This window comes from Ascaphus truei, chromosome 3 (genome assembly GCF_040206685.1).
Source record: "Ascaphus truei isolate aAscTru1 chromosome 3, aAscTru1.hap1, whole genome shotgun sequence".
Lineage (NCBI taxonomy): Eukaryota > Metazoa > Chordata > Amphibia > Anura > Ascaphidae > Ascaphus > Ascaphus truei.
Window position 1 is genome coordinate 401,338,216 of NC_134485.1, and position 17,179 is coordinate 401,355,394.

Here is a 17,179-nt window from a genome sequence, read left to right on the forward strand (position 1 = left end):
TGGGATGCTCGTCTACCAAAGCCTCAGCTAGGTCTGACTGTACATTGTGCCTGAGTGCAACATTGTGCAAAATGCAACAGGCAAGGATAATATCAGACACTTTTTGAGGCTTGTATAGAAGAGCCCCACCAGTTCTGTCCAGACACCTAAACCTGGTCTTGAGTAGGCCAAATGTCCTCTCTATAACAGATCTTGTAGATATATGGGCTGCATTGTACCTGTCCTCTGCTTCAGTTTGAGGGTTTAGCACCGGAGTCAAGAGCCACGGCCTAATTCCGTATCCTGAGTCACCTATAATGAATGGAGCACACATAAGCTGACATTAGTGATCAAATTGTACAATGCCAACATTCCTAAATCAACATGTGTTTTGTGTTAGAACATGTAAATATGTACTCACCCAGCAGCCAACCAGGTTCAAAATGTCCCTCTTCGAACGCATGGAAGACTGAAGAGTTCCTCAGGATAGAGGAATCGTGACTGGAACCAGGGAACTTGGGTACCACATGCATTATCCTCATCGTGGCATCACATACCACCTGTACATTGAGTGAATGGTAGTGCTTCCGATTGCGGTACACATGCTCACTCTGACTAGGTGCAATCAAAGCAACATGTGTGCAATCGATTGCACCCAGCACAGATGGTATCCCTGCTATATTATAAAAGCCAGTCCTGACTTCCAGCCACTCTGTTGCCTCTGTAGGAAAATGAATATAATTCCTAGCGCGTCTATTGAGTGCATAGAGAAACTGGGTCAAGGCCCGCGAGAATGTAGATTGCGAGACCCCGCCCACTATGCCCACAGTTGTCTGGTATGACGCGGAAGCAAGATAATGTAATGAGCACAGCATTTTAACAAGCCCAGGGACTGCACGACCTCTGGCTGTGAAAAAATCTAAATCCCCCCTTATCTCCTCATAAAGAGCTAAGATTGCTGCTGAACTCAAACGATAGCGACTTACAATCTCCTCCTCACTCATCCCATCTAACAGGGTTCTCTCCCTGTACAGACGCGGACGAGGCACAAGTTGTCTCCTCTGTCTTCTCCTCTGATCTCCTGTCCCTCTACCTGTCCCTCGGCCTGTCCCTCTCCCTGTCCCTGTCGTATCCGCGTCACTGTCACTGTCCCTCGGTGTGTCCCTACCTTGCCCTATATCATTCTCTTGATCATCAAGCATGTCATAGAAAAGAATGTTCCTGCGTCTCCTAAACATTCGCAACATTTTGAAATGAGTAGCTGTGAATGAGCAGGTAATGTGCGTCCTTTAAATAGGTATGTGATGATGTCAGGTGACATAGTAAAATGCAAGGTGTTACATTAACATAATAAAGTACTTCTGTGGCAAGCTGTGTGCACTTGTTGTTCTAAGTATTTGTTGTGTGTATTCTGCAGGGAATGATGATATTTGGCAATGATGTGACGTGAAGCTTTGTACAAAGATTGCTTGCAAATAAATAGTTGCATGTGCAATGCATGTAACACTTGTGAACGCAAGAGTCAGTCATGTAATGAGACAAAAAGGCTGAGATTGACGTGGGAAAAGTTTTGTGTAACATGTGTAATTATCCATGTTATTGTGACATGTTGGCAACAATGAATAGTCGTGTGCATATGCATGCATTTGTGTAAGGAGGATAGTTGGTATAGAATGAGTTTACAAGGTGTCCCAATGATGAATTACTGTACATGTGTGTATAAGTTAGGTTGAAGTGCTTGTAATGCAACGGTTACAATGTAAACATGCAATGTGATTGAGCGTCCAATAAGTGACGTCATGAAAATAGGGAGGACCCAAAAGTATATGTAAACATGAGAAGACAGATGTACATGAACGTTTAAAGATGCGTGTCACATTACAAGCATTGTGTAATGTAAAGGAAGATGAATATACTGTGTATGAGTGACATGTGTGACATGTGTGACATCATGTAAATAATTGTCGCTGAGTTGAGTAAAATGTGTGATATGATGTGAGGTTCTCCTTTAAGAGTGTAGTATAGTATTTTCCCTTGCCACATCATCACATGATGAGTAATGTGACCCGCAAATGCTGAAAACATGTAAAAGTCGAATGTTATGCAAATAAGACACATCAGCTGTGACACAATGCAGGGAATGCCCCCACACTGTAATGCAAATCCCCCTTGTATTGTGAGCAATGAAACGTAAACAGTACTATACTGTTATACGTCCCCGCTCCATTGACTTCCATTGATGTACAGAAGATGTTTTTTTTCTAAGTGCCGTTCCGGCAGCCTTAGCGATCGTTCTCCCGTCCAAACTGCCAACTTTAGTTGGCGGGAGAAATCGGCCATAACATCTCAATTTCGTAGTGCCGATCAGCCCCGATAAGCTGTTTTTTTTTGTTGAATCCAGCCGATTTAAAAAAGTGGCGATCAGTGTCGAAAACAGGCTTATCGGCAGGCGACTGGCCATAACCAAATTATCGGCTCCGAAACCTGGCGATATGAAGCACTTATCGGCGCTTACTGAATCTCAAACCCAATTTTGGCTATAACATGGCCATATTTCCCTTATCAACGCTTACTGCATGAGGCCCATAGTGTGTAATGACAAGAAATAACAGTAACTGTTCGCACATTAAAGTCAATGGGCTGTGAGGTGTCTTCCAGCAATGGAAGGGTTTTTATAGCAGAAGACTGCTTAGTACACATGGCCCTCAGTACGAGTCCAAAATGTAGCATACAATAACTGTACCTTGTATTTTCAATTTCCCAGCACTCCTTACAATCTCATTGACAACAGCTGCTCCACTCTGTGGATCAATAGCTCCAAATACCCAGGAATCACGGTGACCACCAAGTATGACATACCTGTCTAAGAAATAGAATAGTTGAACTGCATCATTAAAGTGTACGGAAAAAATACCTTCCTGAAAATAAATGTGGTGGATTGTGTAAACATGTGTAATATTACCATACACTTCCAGCCTTACAAAGGAGATTTTCTTCTCAAAACACTATTTACTATGAATAAATGAATATACTGTATACTATGGAAATAAGAGAAGTCATTCATTTTGTAAGATGTTTTCTTCTCTGCGACCCAGAAAAACCCATAGAAAAGGGCTTCTGTATTTGTGGGGGGATGGAATCTGCACATTGAATTATTGGGATACAAAAAATATCTGGGAAACAATCCTTTTTGCACAGTAAAGGCTATTTCTAAAACAACTCATCTTTTATTGACTATTACTAGCTATGTATTAACATTCATAATGGCCATTGTACTTAAGTGGATAAGGTCAGTTTCAGAAATATGAAGACACGCCAAGAATGCTCAAATGGTTAATTCGTATGTTTGAAGAAGTTTGCAAAAAATCTCTCATCGTTGACTGATGTGTCACCTGGTTCCACTGCTCCTTTTATGGTACCAATTACATTGTAAACTCTTCTTATTTCGCTGAAGGTATAGATGTGCATTCTGATCTTCCTAAACCAAAAACATCATATATATGATTACATTTGGGCTTCATATATTAAAAATATAGCTTGACATAGCAAACATTTTGCTTTTGACCTGCCATTACACTATTACTATTAACACCCTATGTATGTACTATATGTGTTTTTATTTAAATAGCACCATCAATGTACATTGAGCTTTACAGCAGTAATTTACGTGACATAATAATATAAACAACAAATACAAATAACACATAATGGGAATAAGCACTTCAGACATAAAAGTAACACTCGTAAAAGAAGTTCCTGACCTGAAGAGCTTCCCATCTAATTTTAGCTTTGATCCTTTTGTTAATCAAATTGCATCTAACACAACAAAAATGTAATTTGTGCTAAAATGTCAGATTTTTCAGCATGGCAGATACAGATGTAGCTCATTTAACTCAAGGAAAGTGTTTTTCCATTGTCCCGTGATCACAGAGCCAAAGATATACAATTTCATTATTTACTTTTCCTGCCCCTTTCTGGGAGAGAGGGACCATAGCCTAACACACATCTACATGCAATACATGTGTATTGTGAAAGCAAATAAAATATATTAACCTCATAAGAAAAATAAGTGGTATACTAACTGTGATGCTTGGCTTCCGGTATATCCAGGACCAATGTTGTAAGAGATATTTAGGCTTCCCTTCCAACTTTTGTCTGGAGGAGAAGGTCCTCCCATATTACTGTTAAGAAAGAAAACTTATTAGACATAAAAATTCATAGAAAGAAATCATTTTATACCGTAAGCAATACCATCATAAACCAAGTGAACCATCTCCCAAATAAGCCTCCAAATAAGAAAAAAATTTGTTTTTTATTATTTGCAAAAAAAAAGTAAATCAATTTATTGCACCAACAATAGTTTACAAACTGTCAGGAATCCGCTCCGCGGGTTACTGGTTACCTTACCTTGCAGACCGGTGCAGTTCTGGAACAGCTCTCCTGATGTTTGCTGCAGCCTGGATTCACTCACCAAAGCTATACACACTCCCTCTGGTATCTACTGCAGCTGTGCAGCCTATTATGCAACCTAGACTTGCATTCATTCATTGGAGCAATACCTTCACACCCCCGCTGGGGATTGGCCTGCTGGCCTTTAAGTATTGCCTTCCCATAATGCTCCTTGCCGAGCATAGTCCTTACCGGATGTCACCAACTGTTCTGCCACAAGCTCTTGCTTGTTCTCTTGTGCTGAAGCGGAGGTTTCCCTTGCGTCCTTCAGCTTCCTGTTCTCCTGTGCTGAAGCAGAGGTTTCGTCCCTGCGTCCGTCAGCTTCCTGTTCTCCTGTGCTGAAGCAGAGGTTTCGTCCCTGCGTCCTTCAGCCTCCTGGATTCCTGCACTGAAGCGGAGGTTTCGCCCCTGCGTCCTTCAGTCTCCTGGATTCCTACACTGAAGCGGAGGTCTCCCTGTGTATCTACAGCTTCCTGGTTCCTGGGGCCTACTCTTTCCCTAATCTAGAGAGGCCGTGTCCTGGTTCCTGCGCTGCTACAGAGGATTCCCTAACCCGCTCAGGACTCTTGCGCTGTAGCGCTGGTTTAACCGTGCAGCTAGGCGGTGTGTAAATCTGGTCTGTCTTCCACCTCCTGAGACCAGTACCATGGGCCATGGTCGCCGCACGCGCAGAGAACCCCCCCGCGCTCATAAGCCGAAGCGGGGTTCTCCTGACTCCCTGTTGCCGAACTCTTGCTTGGACAATGTTTATTCTGACGTCTCCTATCCTGACCCTGGCTTGTACAACGACGATGCTGTCTTCTCCAATCCAGACCCTGCTACGTACGACTATGAACTGCGCAATCCGGATCAGCCTGCGAGGTTTAAGGTCGGTGCTTTTACAACCCTACCTCAGCCACGCGGTCCGACCCGAGTTTGTGGCGAGCACAACCGTGACAGTATGCTCGGCCCCACAAACTCGGACCGTCCTGTGGTGAGGGTTGGTAAGTTTCTGTCTGAACTCCTGTCCCGGCCCGTAGGCCAGTCCCAGTACCTATGCGAAATACTACCTCAAATGGGAGATCCGTTTATGTTTGAAGGTTTAACCCCTTTGCAAGAAAAATGCCGTAAAGATCTCTTTTTGAAGGCTTATCGCCTCAAGTACTTAAAACAGCTTCTGGCCGCTAGTATTCTCTTCCCTGATTCCCCTTTGTCCTGGGATAATGTGAATCCTGGGAAACTGGCCACCGCCTGTAATACACTTCATGCCCTGGCCTTATCATTGGACATTTACGTAGTACCAGAGGATCCTCTCCTCATGTTTGCTCACGTACAAAAGATACTCTGCCTACTTTCCAAAACATTGGACATTTGCATAATAGAACAGGATTCCCTCCTCGCCAGCTGCGCTGACGCTTGGCGGTCCCGCTCTGCTGCCAGTCCTGTTGCTAAACCTGGGAGCATACCTTCCTCTCCAGGAGATGACAAAACTGTCCCACTAGCATTGCTCTCCAACGTAGTTACTACCACGGTCCCTAGCCCTGATTGTTTGCCCGGGTGCCCTGATTCCAATGATATGTCTACTGTAACCCCAACCAAACAGTCCTGTGCGCTTTCCCCGTCTGAGAAAGAATCCCTAAGTTCTGTTCCCAGGGTCAGTTCTGTATTAACCCTTGGGGGGCAGTTCTCTCAGTTTCCTTTTGCTATTCCCTGTTCTCTGCCAGCTAAGGTCACGCCCCTAGCACCAGAAGAGAGATCCCTAGTCTTCCCCAATTCAGAGAGAGGTCTAGCTATGTTTTACTCTCAGGTATGGTCTGAATTAACCCCTGTAAATTCTTGCTGCCTCCAAGTTAATGCCTTTGTTTTAGCCTCAGAGAATGAGTCCACAAGTCAGACAGCAGAGGTTGCATTGAAGGAGTCCCCTAACCTTAAGGATTCCTTAGAAATTCTTTGCTATAAATCCCCTGCTTCAGCTCAAGTTTCCGCAGTTTCACCTCCGGAGACTTCAGCTAAAGTTCTGGTTCCTGTAAAATGTATTCAGGAGTCAGGGTTTCCCCTAAACTTAGCCACAGAGTTCCTCCTCCCGGGTATTTCACTGAACCAGTCTGTCGCCCAGAGAGCGGTGATCCCTGCTTCAGTGCATAGTTCCCACATTGTGGAATCTGCAGTCATTTTTGGTTTCCCAGACATTCCTTACCAAATACCTACTTCAGAGACCAGTACAGTTAGGTTTAAACCCCGTGTACTGTCTGGGTGCTCCTCTTCACTAAGCTTAGGATTAAACGCATACAGTAGTCTATATGTCTCTCTTGGGGTTCATGTTGTGTTTCCAGGAGGGTTTGCTGACACACGGCTTTCTCTCAAAAGTGACGCTTTTTCATTTATACTAGTAAGAAGCCTGCACACTGGTTCCCCTCTCCCTGAATTGTGTCTTACTGGCCCTGAGACTCTGAGAGGTAATGATTTTCCTTCAGATTCTGAATCTCTTCCTACAATGGTTAGCCTGACTGGGGGCCCCCCTGATTTCTCTGTCCAGGCTAATCCTTCAGGGTTCAGCATATCTGTAGTCACTCCCTTAGTACTGTCTGAGGTCACCATGCATATATTACAAGTCTTAGGGTTTAAATCTGAGCTATTTAGCTGTCCTGCCTTTGCTGAGACCCAGTCCCTCAGTGCTGTGTCTAAAAATGCCCCAGCAAACATGGGCTTACTCTGGGAGGAGATTATAGCTCCTGTCTTAAAGGGTATTTTTTCTCACATGTCCAGCAAATCTAGAACCTCTGTAATTGTTTCTAAGTCACTTATCAATACATCTGATTTTTTCTCTAATCAAACCCAGACACCCTTACTATCTGTTAGGAGTCCTGGGATCAGAGATTTTGCACTAGAAAACACACCTATTCCTGTTTGTGTCAGGTTAGGCACCCCTGTGGTTAGGGCCATTGCAGTTTCAGAGAAAACTCCTTGTACTCCTAAGGTGCCTGTCATTAAGAGTTTTCATAAGTCATACTTGCTGCTTGTTGATTCTCAGGTCTCTGTCACTGAGGTACAGATTTCAGCTTCTGATGTTAGCTTCCCTCCCGCCACTACCCTGGCTCTGCCTTTTTCTCAAGTTCCTGATAGGAAAATTCCAAGGTCTATTCCTGATTCACTGACAATACTATCTTCCAATTAAGATTTCCCAGTATTGGAGAGCTCTACTGTTGTTTGCTTATCTGCTCCTGCTAAACCATGGTTTGGGGCCTCGGATTTTTCAGTTGCCCCTGTTATTTCCTCTCAGTTGGAAATACTCTGTACGTATCCCAAGATTTCGGTCCCTATGCCTGGTTTACTGCATGCCTTGTCACCTTCCATACCAATACCGGGAGAAGCTTCCAACCAGCCTATACCCTTACTAACCATTACCTGGGAGCCTTCTAGAGGAAAAATTCCTCGCAAATTCCAACATACAGTGGTCAGCCAAGACTTTTTCTGTTACAAAGTCCCTCCTGGTATATTCGATCAACTAGCAGGGCCGCTGATCCTAGATTCCGATTCCTCTATTAAGGACTGGGCTTTCAGTGGGGGTCCTTCTTCCGTTTCTGCTCTGGAGCCCTCTGGTTCTTCACAGCCCTGGATTTCCAAGACATTTTGCGAGGCGAGCCATGTACCAAGGATGTTTCTTCCATCTATCTCATATCCTAGAACTGTACTCACCAAAGAACTGCTCGTTTACGGATATCCTTTCCACCTAAGGAATTTTAGGAACAACTCAATGTCCCCAAGACCCATGGATGACCCTGTCTGGCCGCAGTTCTCACCGGGGGGTGGGAGTACACTAAGGGTTAACCACGAGTCCCTGGACCACGATTCTAACCCCAATCCTAGACGGTTCAGCAACAATTCCCAGTCCTCCAACTCTATGAGTGTTCATGTTCGCCCGGAGGTCTCACGTGAAGGGGGGGATACTGTCAGAAATCCGCTCCGCGGGTTACTGGTTACCTTACCTTGCAGACCGGTGCAGTTCTGGAACAGCTCTCCTGATGTTTGCTGCAGCCTGGATTCACTCACCAAAGCTATACACACTCCCTCTGGTATCTACTGCAGCTGTGCAGCCTATTATGCAACCTAGACTTGCATTCATTCATTGGAGCAATACCTTCACACCCCCGCTGGGGATTGGCCTGCTGGCCTTTAAGTATTGCCTTCCCATAATGCTCCTTGCCGAGCATAGTCCTTACCGGATGTCACCAACTGTTCTGCCACAAGCTCTTGCTTGTTCTCTTGTGCTGAAGCGGAGGTTTCCCTTGCGTCCTTCAGCTTCCTGTTCTCCTGTGCTGAAGCAGAGGTTTCGTCCCTGCGTCCGTCAGCTTCCTGTTCTCCTGTGCTGAAGCGGAGGTTTCGCCCCTGCGTCCTTCAGTCTCCTGGATTCCTACACTGAAGCGGAGGTCTCCCTGTGTATCTACAGCTTCCTGGTTCCTGGGGCCTACTCTTTCCCTAATCTAGAGAGGCCGTGTCCTGGTTCCTGCGCTGCTACAGAGGATTCCCTAACCCGCTCAGGACTCTTGCGCTGTAGCGCTGGTTTAACCGTGCAGCTAGGCGGTGTGTAAATCTGGTCTGTCTTCCACCTCCTGAGACCAGTACCATGGGCCATGGTCGCCGCACGCGCAGAGAACCCCCCCGCGCTCATAAGCCAAAGCGGGGTTCTCCTGACTCCCTGTTGCCGAACTCTTGCTTGGACAATGTTTATTCTGACGTCTCCTATCCTGACCCTGGCTTGTACAACGACGATGCTGTCTTCTCCAATCCAGACCCTGCTACGTACGACTATGAACTGCGCAATCCGGATCAGCCTGCGAGGTTTAAGGTCGGTGCTTTTACAACCCTACCTCAGCCACGCGGTCCGACCCGAGTTTGTGGCGAGCACAACCGTGACACAAACTTTCAATCCCAAAAGGGTTCTTCCTCTGGTATGGCAGTTGTACAACAAGTCAGAGATTGTATTCAATTTGTAGTACGATGTTTACATTGGGAGTTGGGAGAGGATATGCCATAGGTACATATGTTATTAGTACTGTAGTAATGTGTGAAAATTGTCATCAGGGAATAAGTGACAACTGCTATTGTAATGTAATTAAACTTCACTACATACAAACTGGTATCGGGGAGCTTCTAAGCAAGTACCCCTACTCATACTCGAACCCCTTGGACCACAAAGCTCAGGTAGACAGCACCAAAATTCTGGGAAGCCATTGTAAACACTCTCAAAAACTGTGCACCCTCCAAGCTCACTATATTTAGGCTACATGTACTGTAGTAATATTTTAAATGTGTCAGGGAAGGAATCAGTGACTATTTATATTCACACTACAGACAACCTGGAGTCAGGATGGGCAGCAATGAAGATGACTGAAACATCCACACATCTATCTCTATATCTTGGGATGCAATCACTATCCATGTATAGGCTGGAGTGTTGCAGATACAGTAGTATGCTTTCCAGCCTACAGGGAGTTAATTTCCACTAGAGAAGCTAGTTCAGCTGCAGCTAATCAGACTGGGCTCCTGAATGAACAAGGAAGTGTTTTAAGGCAGATACAGAGAGCTGCCATTCTGAGAGAGACTGCTTTCCCCAGAGAAAAGGGGGAGAAAGAGTGAAAGTGCTCCCAGCAAAGAGGCTGGCACAGTCCCCTAGACCCGATGGACAGTGGTCTCAGAGTCTGCTGGGACTGCCTGGGTTTGAATCCCAAGAAAGAAGAATGAAGGACGCGAGACCGTGGTGAAGCAGGGATGTCCAGTTCTTAACATTGAACTTACAGAGAAGAAGGATTCTCTGAACTCTCATAGGGTCCAGAGGGCATTACCTGGAGCCCCAAATCGGCACAAGACAAAGAGCTAAGTAACATATTAATGTACTGAAAACGGTAGTGTTGCATATGATAGGGCATGTTTTAACCTGATATTTTTTTAACCTAATTGTTAATAAAAGAAAAGAGCACTAATATTGCCCGGTGTACTTAATGAACCCAAGTGGCAATTCTGTACAAATAAATTAATCAAATAAACAATGTGAAAAGTGAGCATAAAATCAGGGGTAATATCCCAATGGTTCCTGGTGAAGATCCTACAAAGAATCTTGCACAATTCCTCCAATAGATATAAAACAAGTGTTGGAGCGCAAGCAGTTGAATAAACGAAGTGCACAAATAAGATTGTGTGGCACTTGATTTGTGCACTTCATTTATTCACTTTCTATATTTGGGCATCTGTTTGTACTACAACGCTTGTTTTTCCCACAAATCCAATATTAGGGCATTTTGTTTTCATATGTTGTAATACACCACATTCTGAGACTACTGTAGCTTGCAAATGTCCCTTGGATTTTAAATGACTTGTTTTGAGGTGTATAGATGGAGTCTTCTGTGGATATGTTTCTACAGGTTTTCTTTGTACAGAGCGTGCGTTCCAAATAATGAAATTAGAAAGGTTTGGGGTTGTTTGAATGACAGTAGTGGTTGTGTAGGGAGTATTTATTCGATGCTGTTGTCTTCACAGAGCTTTGACTGGGGTTCTTTAATGATGCCTTTAAGGGGTTGTAAGGCGGAATGATAGGTAACAGCTAGATGCATGCAACTAATTTGTTTTCTCATTTTATTGCAACAGTTGGGGCCTTGAAACATTTGTAGCATTTTCCATAATTCTGTTAACTTCACTGGGGGAATATCCCTGTTCCATGAACGCTTTCTCAAGCAGTTTAGGGTGTTTGGCTGCGGTCAAACCAGGAGAGCTCACCACCGGGAAACCTTGCAGCTCGTGATCACGATGTATGAGGTTTTGAAAAATCCATCTCGGGTTTTCAGAGACCGCTCCAGGATTTTGCTCTAGCTCGCCCTCTGTGGCAGGATTCTCAATTGCTGCTCCTGGCAACTTTCTTTAAAAGGACAGCCTTGTAAGCAGGAAGCTGCCGAGCAAAGTTTTCAGTTTATGCTGTGTACAAACAACGCCCTTTTCGATTGTCTTTCTCATTACCAGACCCGGCTACGTACCACAACCATCCCTGTCTTTCACCTATCTCGACCACCAGCCCTGACCTTCTGCCTATGTCTGACTACTCTTTCAGGACTCTGTCCCTCGGCTCAGGTCGGTTCTTTCACACTCCTAACTCAGCCCTGCAGGACGCTTCCTGTTTGAGTCGAGCATCGTTACATGATGATGTCATCTTTAAATGTCCCGAGCCGCTACAAGGACAGCGGTGGGTGCGTGGGATATCTTGAAATGTCCTTGGAGCAGCGTCGGACACTTAAAGATGGCGTCATCGAGATCGCAAGCGGCAAGGTATCCCGGCATGGTCTTCTCCAGGCAGCGACATGTGTGGCGGTGGAGCACTTGCAGTGGTTTGGTCATGGCCAAATGTACCATTCTGGTATAACCCTTCTGCTGCCAGAGGAATCAGTAACACAATAATGCATTACAGGTCTCTTTAGAAGCAAATGGGTTAACTACAATGCTTACAGCTCCGGTGATCAACTGATATTGGAGTTTGTTATTTACGTGTATAAATATGGTGGATAAGCTCACAAAATAAAGCCACGGATAGTCACAATGTCATTTTCTGATGATGTCATCGCTTTCTATGGGTAGCCAGAGTGAGGCAGCCATAATGTTTTCACAGATAAGTGTTCTGGTCAGGGAGATTAAAGCCTTTATATCTTTCACCGGGAGGTCTCTGGAGCTGTATATATTTTGTCACAAATTCTACACTTATTTTGGTATAAACAATAGAAAGTTAGTTCCATAATTACCCTTCAAATGAAACTGAGGTACCTGCAAAACAGGACTTTTCTGCAGGAAGCTTATAATGTTCCCATGAAAGGATGGCACCCATTTTTATTACTGTTAGCTTTCCTAAAATAGCCCAAGAACTATACTGTTAAAGGACCTTCTACTATCCTTTTGTTTTAACTGTTTGATTGGTCTGAAATATTAGAATGTAAAGAAAAAGAAATGCAAACACTGTGCACAAAAACAGTGCTAATCTTATTATAACACTGATAATTCTTACCAGAGAACAGTCCATCTGCTAAGGAGCAGAATCCCTCATTGGGATCCCAGTACAGTTCCAAATGTCACACTTTTAGGTCTATTGTTACCAAAAAAAAGTGTGCAAAATGGATACATTTATGAACTGCAGGAGCAGTTACATTGTGAACTTGCTGGCGTGCCCATGAGACCCCCAATATGTAGGGAGAATAGGTAGACCCCTTAAGAGATGGTTAACAGAACACTCCTATAACATCAAGAGGGGTCTTATCCCCCCCCTTCTCTTACCCCCAGTGTTTCCAATCATTTCAAACTTAAACATGGGCTGGAATTTATTGCCCTAAACCTAATTGGAGAGGGCGCAATAAGTTAAATCAGATCACAAAAAATGAGTTATTGGATCTATAACCTTAAGATACTTACCCCAAATGGACTTAATATAGACTTTTATTTTGGGGGATTTGTAGGACATGCTGTATTTTTGGAGTAATTCATATGATCCTTTTTTTCTATGTATTTTTTTTGTCTTTTTTCAGTTTTCTGTTAAATACATATTTTTTATTATAATTTATTATCATGGTGTAGGAGGACGTGCGCAGATGTATGCAATGGAGACTTTTTAAGGTGAAATTAAATAAGGCTTTTATTGCTCCTGTTTCTTTAACATAAGAAAATCATCCAAACATATTCAAATAAGGGGTCAAACAAAGCTTCTGTTCCACTTGGCAGTATTTCTAGTGGAACCTATGCAGTCCACAACTCCCTTTAGATTAGCATGTCTCCCAGCCCCAAACATATATCTTGATATGTGCAGATATACAAAAAGTTTTAGAAAGGAAAGACGTATCTGTTTCTTGTAGGGGAAGGCTTCTTTGTTCTTCTGGTGTCCACACCTTTGGGCGATAAGGCAATGTCAGGATCCAGGTTTAGAAGTACTTTCCCCTGCGTCTTGCTGGCAGCCTCTTCTGGTAGGCTCAAGACGTCTGTCCCTTTGGTCAGTCCCACAACTTGTGAAACTCAGGAACAATTCCTGACACTTCCTGTCTCAAAGGCAGGCTTTCCTAACAAACCTAATCCACCAGGTGGTGTTGGTTAATTGACTACCAGGAGTTAACCACCACACTGCTGGATTAAAGGCACATTTCCTGAACAGGGATAAATCCCCTGTTACATACCTTCCCTGTTTGTGGGAAGCTCGGGCTTGCCACGGCCAAAGCCCATCCTTACACTCTCATTCGAGACATCTCTGTTACTTGAATGAGAGTGGATGGAGAAAGAGAACCCTCAGTCCCACTGGGATTGAAGCCCTTTCTCCAGTTTTTTCGTGTCTCCTCCCAAAGGTGCTTGAGATCAGCACTCCTCAGTCGCTCGAGGAGGACTTTTTCCAGGTATAGTCTTTTTACTGTGTGCGCAGTCATGAGATTTCCCTCGCGTCGGGTGCTCTTCTTATTGTAGGCAGACTGTATGGCAACAGTTACAGAGCGTTTAAAAACAGCCCTTTGAGTTTTCCGCTTTTGAAGCTGTCTCTCTGCACTTTTTCCACTCAATGGAGTTGCTAGTTCAGCTTCTTTGGGATTTAGTTGCAATTCCACATCCACTTCCAGAGAATGTCCCATCTTTTCAGCTTTATCAGCTAAGGATTCTTCTGGTTTTGATTCAGCACGTGTACCTTTTTTTGTTGCCTGTTGGGCGGCTGAAGGTTTTGCTAGTGCTTGTTTAGGTGGTTCAAATTTTGCAACCTTGTTTTTCAGACGAGCGTTATTCCCAGCTCTCACTGTACCCTTGTCTTCATGGGTTTTTGTGGCTGTGGGATACTGACGCTTAGTCAGGGTCAATACTTGTCCTTGTAGAACTGTAATCTCATCCGAAATGAGATCCCTGTTTTTTGAGTGCGTCTTGCATGTCTCTTCTCAGGGAATTTATCTGCACACTTTGCTTTCTGTGAGCTTGCTTCCACATTTTCATTGTATTGTGAAGCACTGTGAATTTCTTTGCTCGGGCCACAGTTACTTGTCTCAGTTTCTGGACCTTCTTGTGCTCCCTTTTGTGCCGAGTCATCTGGGTTCTAAGCTTGGCCTCTAGCGATGCTTTGGTGATGCTCAGGGTAGCCTTCAGTTTCTCATGCTGCTTTGCAGGGACATACTGGGTAATCAGACATTCCTGCAACACTTGTACTTCTTTAGCGGCCTGCAGATTGTCTTCCTTCAGATTTTGCTGCTTCTCCTCTGCCTTCTGGAGGTGCGTACGCAGACCTTGCAGTTGGTTCTACAGTCGGTGCTCTGCTTCAAACTTCTCATCTTCCAAAAGTCTATTTATTTCTTTAAGCTCGTGCAGTTTTTAATTCTTTTCCTTGACGTCTGTCAAATGAGAATTTTCTTCTTTCAGTTTTAAGTTTTCTCTTTCTAATCTTAAATTTTCTCCTTTTTCAGTTTCTGTACTATTCAGGGCCTCCTTGAAGTCCACCTTCCATTTTTGCACATCAGCTTGGAGGCGGGCAGTCTCCTGGCATGAGACTTCCATCTCCAGGTTTAGGTTCTGAAGCTCCATCTGAGAGACTTTGAGATCTAAGTTAAGATGGAGGATAGTTTTCTTTGCAATGTCCAGCTCCTAGTGAGACTGTGAAGTTCCTTTCTGGAGACTTCCAGTGCTGTGCGGCAGCTGTTAGTCTCATGATGTGAGGCATCCAGTGCTCTGCAGAGTGTATGAACCTCTTTCTGAGATACGTCCACCTCTGTCCGGACACTGTTGACCTCCTGTTGTGAGGCATTCAGCTCTACGCGAAGAGTGTGAACCTCTTGCTGAAAGACTGTCATCTCCTTCAGTGCCTCCTCATACTTCCGCTTCAGCTTAGCCATCATTTTATCAGATTGGCTCTGCTTTTCATCCATGGCGGTAATAGTAGCATTTGCAGTATCTAGCTCAGTCTTGAGATCGTCCAATTCTGTCCTGGCCGCAGAGTACATTGCGAGCACATATTCCTGTAGCTTCACTTTATTTTTCAGTAGCTCTGCGTAATCATCTTTCTTTTGTTTCAATTGTTCACGGAGCAAATCACAGTCATGCCTGGCATTTTTCAGGGCATCTTCAGGGCTGGTCAAGGGATCGACACTCAGTGGTTCTGGCTCCACTTCCCTGGGATGGTTGGTTGAGGGTTCCTCACTGTTGGCACCGGACAGACACTTCTTTGGGGTACACGACTTCTGCCTTGGGCCCTCTGGATATTCGGTTATCCGTGGGATGAATTCTCTATTTCCTCTAGGCTACAGGGCATCTCGGTCCCCCTTTTTCTTCACAGGATCTGCAGATGTGTCTGTTCCGTCCAAGGTAAGTGAAGAACCGTTTTTCTTTTTCTTTTCCCGCCTTTTTGTTTTGGATGACTCCATCCCATCAGGAATTCTGGGGTCTCCTTCTTTATTTGATACTTCAGCAGCTTCATTATATACGCCAGGCTTTTCTTGCAGTTGCTTTAGCTGACAGAAATATTTGGTGATCTGATGCTCCTGCTCTTTCTTCTGCCGATCATCTTCGACATCATAGGGAGCAGTCTTTTCGGTACGTGCCGAGTTCAGGCACCCTCACCATTCTTGGGGTGTTTTGTGGGTGTGACTCGGTTCGGGTTCCCCGTAAGTGATGTCTTCCTCTTTTTTGTACTGGAAGGGCCACTCTTCCGTGGGGTAGGGTTCATTACAGGAACGCTGCATCTTGTCCTCCGTTTTGGGGCTATCAGGTGTAATTTTCTTCCTGACCTCAGGAGGCGCTATTGCAGCTGTTGCCACTGTATTTGCTAGAACCCCCAATTGTGGTAGTCCTACAGGTGGGCATATTTTGCTTGTAGAGGTCGTAGCTCTCACAGGCATCTCTGTAGACTTTTTTTTTTTTGTTTTTCTTTCCTTGGGTAAGTTTTACAATATCAGCAGTGCTGTGCACGCATTCTCTCTCATTAGGTATACTGGATGTGCAGTTGCTAGGTAAAAACTTCTGTTTGCTTTACACCATTTACTTGCTAGGTACAATTCCTCCGCTTCAGCCAAATAATGTGGTTTTCTGCTTGAGTTCAGTAATTTTCAGTTTCAACTTTGGGTATTATGGCATTCACTCTTCACACTTTGTGTGCCTGTTTTACTCCCAAGATACATAGACAGACTTTACTTGCAGAAAAAAAAATATATTCTTTGCAGTGGAATATTTCTTTTACACCCGGCAGGGCGATTCAACACTCAGCAATTGGCTTTGGGATACCTTTTACACAGCTCAGCAATTCCTTTTTCCCCAGTTGGGCAATTTTACCCTCAGCACTTGTTTACTGAAAATTCCCCTGCTTCAGCACAGTCTTGCATCAATTTTCACACTTTTCTGCATATACTCCATTCACAGCTGGTAGTCCTATGCGGTGTGGCAGCCTTTACTTGCAGAATCAGTACCACTCGTGTGTCACCATCTGTATTCATTGCTTCAGCGAAACATTTGAAAACAACAAACGCCTATCCCTTTTAAGGGCTAACTTACTTCTTGAGCCCTGACTACGGCTGGAAGGCAAAACCCCTATTTCAATGACCATATTACACTTTATTGTGATAGGCAAATAATGTTTACCTGCACAGTCTCTCTCTCTCCTCTTGGAATCGGGGAAAATAGTCCATCTGTGGTTTTGTGGGTTTCAGTGCAGTATAGATTTCCTGCCTGGATGTGTATCACTTTAATTCTGGTCTCTGCTGCATGTGATTCTTTGTTTATGTTGCTCAGACTGTTTGTA

At 44.3% G+C, this 17,179-nt stretch overlaps 1 protein-coding gene across 3 annotated transcripts in view; it reads right to left on the minus strand.

The window, feature by feature from the left end:
* Positions 1-17,179, minus strand: part of LOC142490359 (glutamate carboxypeptidase 2-like) — a 123,567-nt gene that overhangs the window by 66,313 nt on the left and 40,075 nt on the right. For all 3 annotated transcript variants that reach the window (XM_075592550.1, XM_075592546.1, XM_075592547.1), the window contains exons 8-10: positions 4,062-4,160; positions 3,372-3,457; positions 2,723-2,842 (exon numbers count right to left, since the gene is read on the minus strand). In XM_075592550.1, coding sequence (XP_075448665.1) covers positions 2,723-2,842; positions 3,372-3,457; positions 4,062-4,160 — 305 coding nt within the window. The remainder of the gene's footprint in view (positions 1-2,722; positions 2,843-3,371; positions 3,458-4,061; positions 4,161-17,179) is intronic.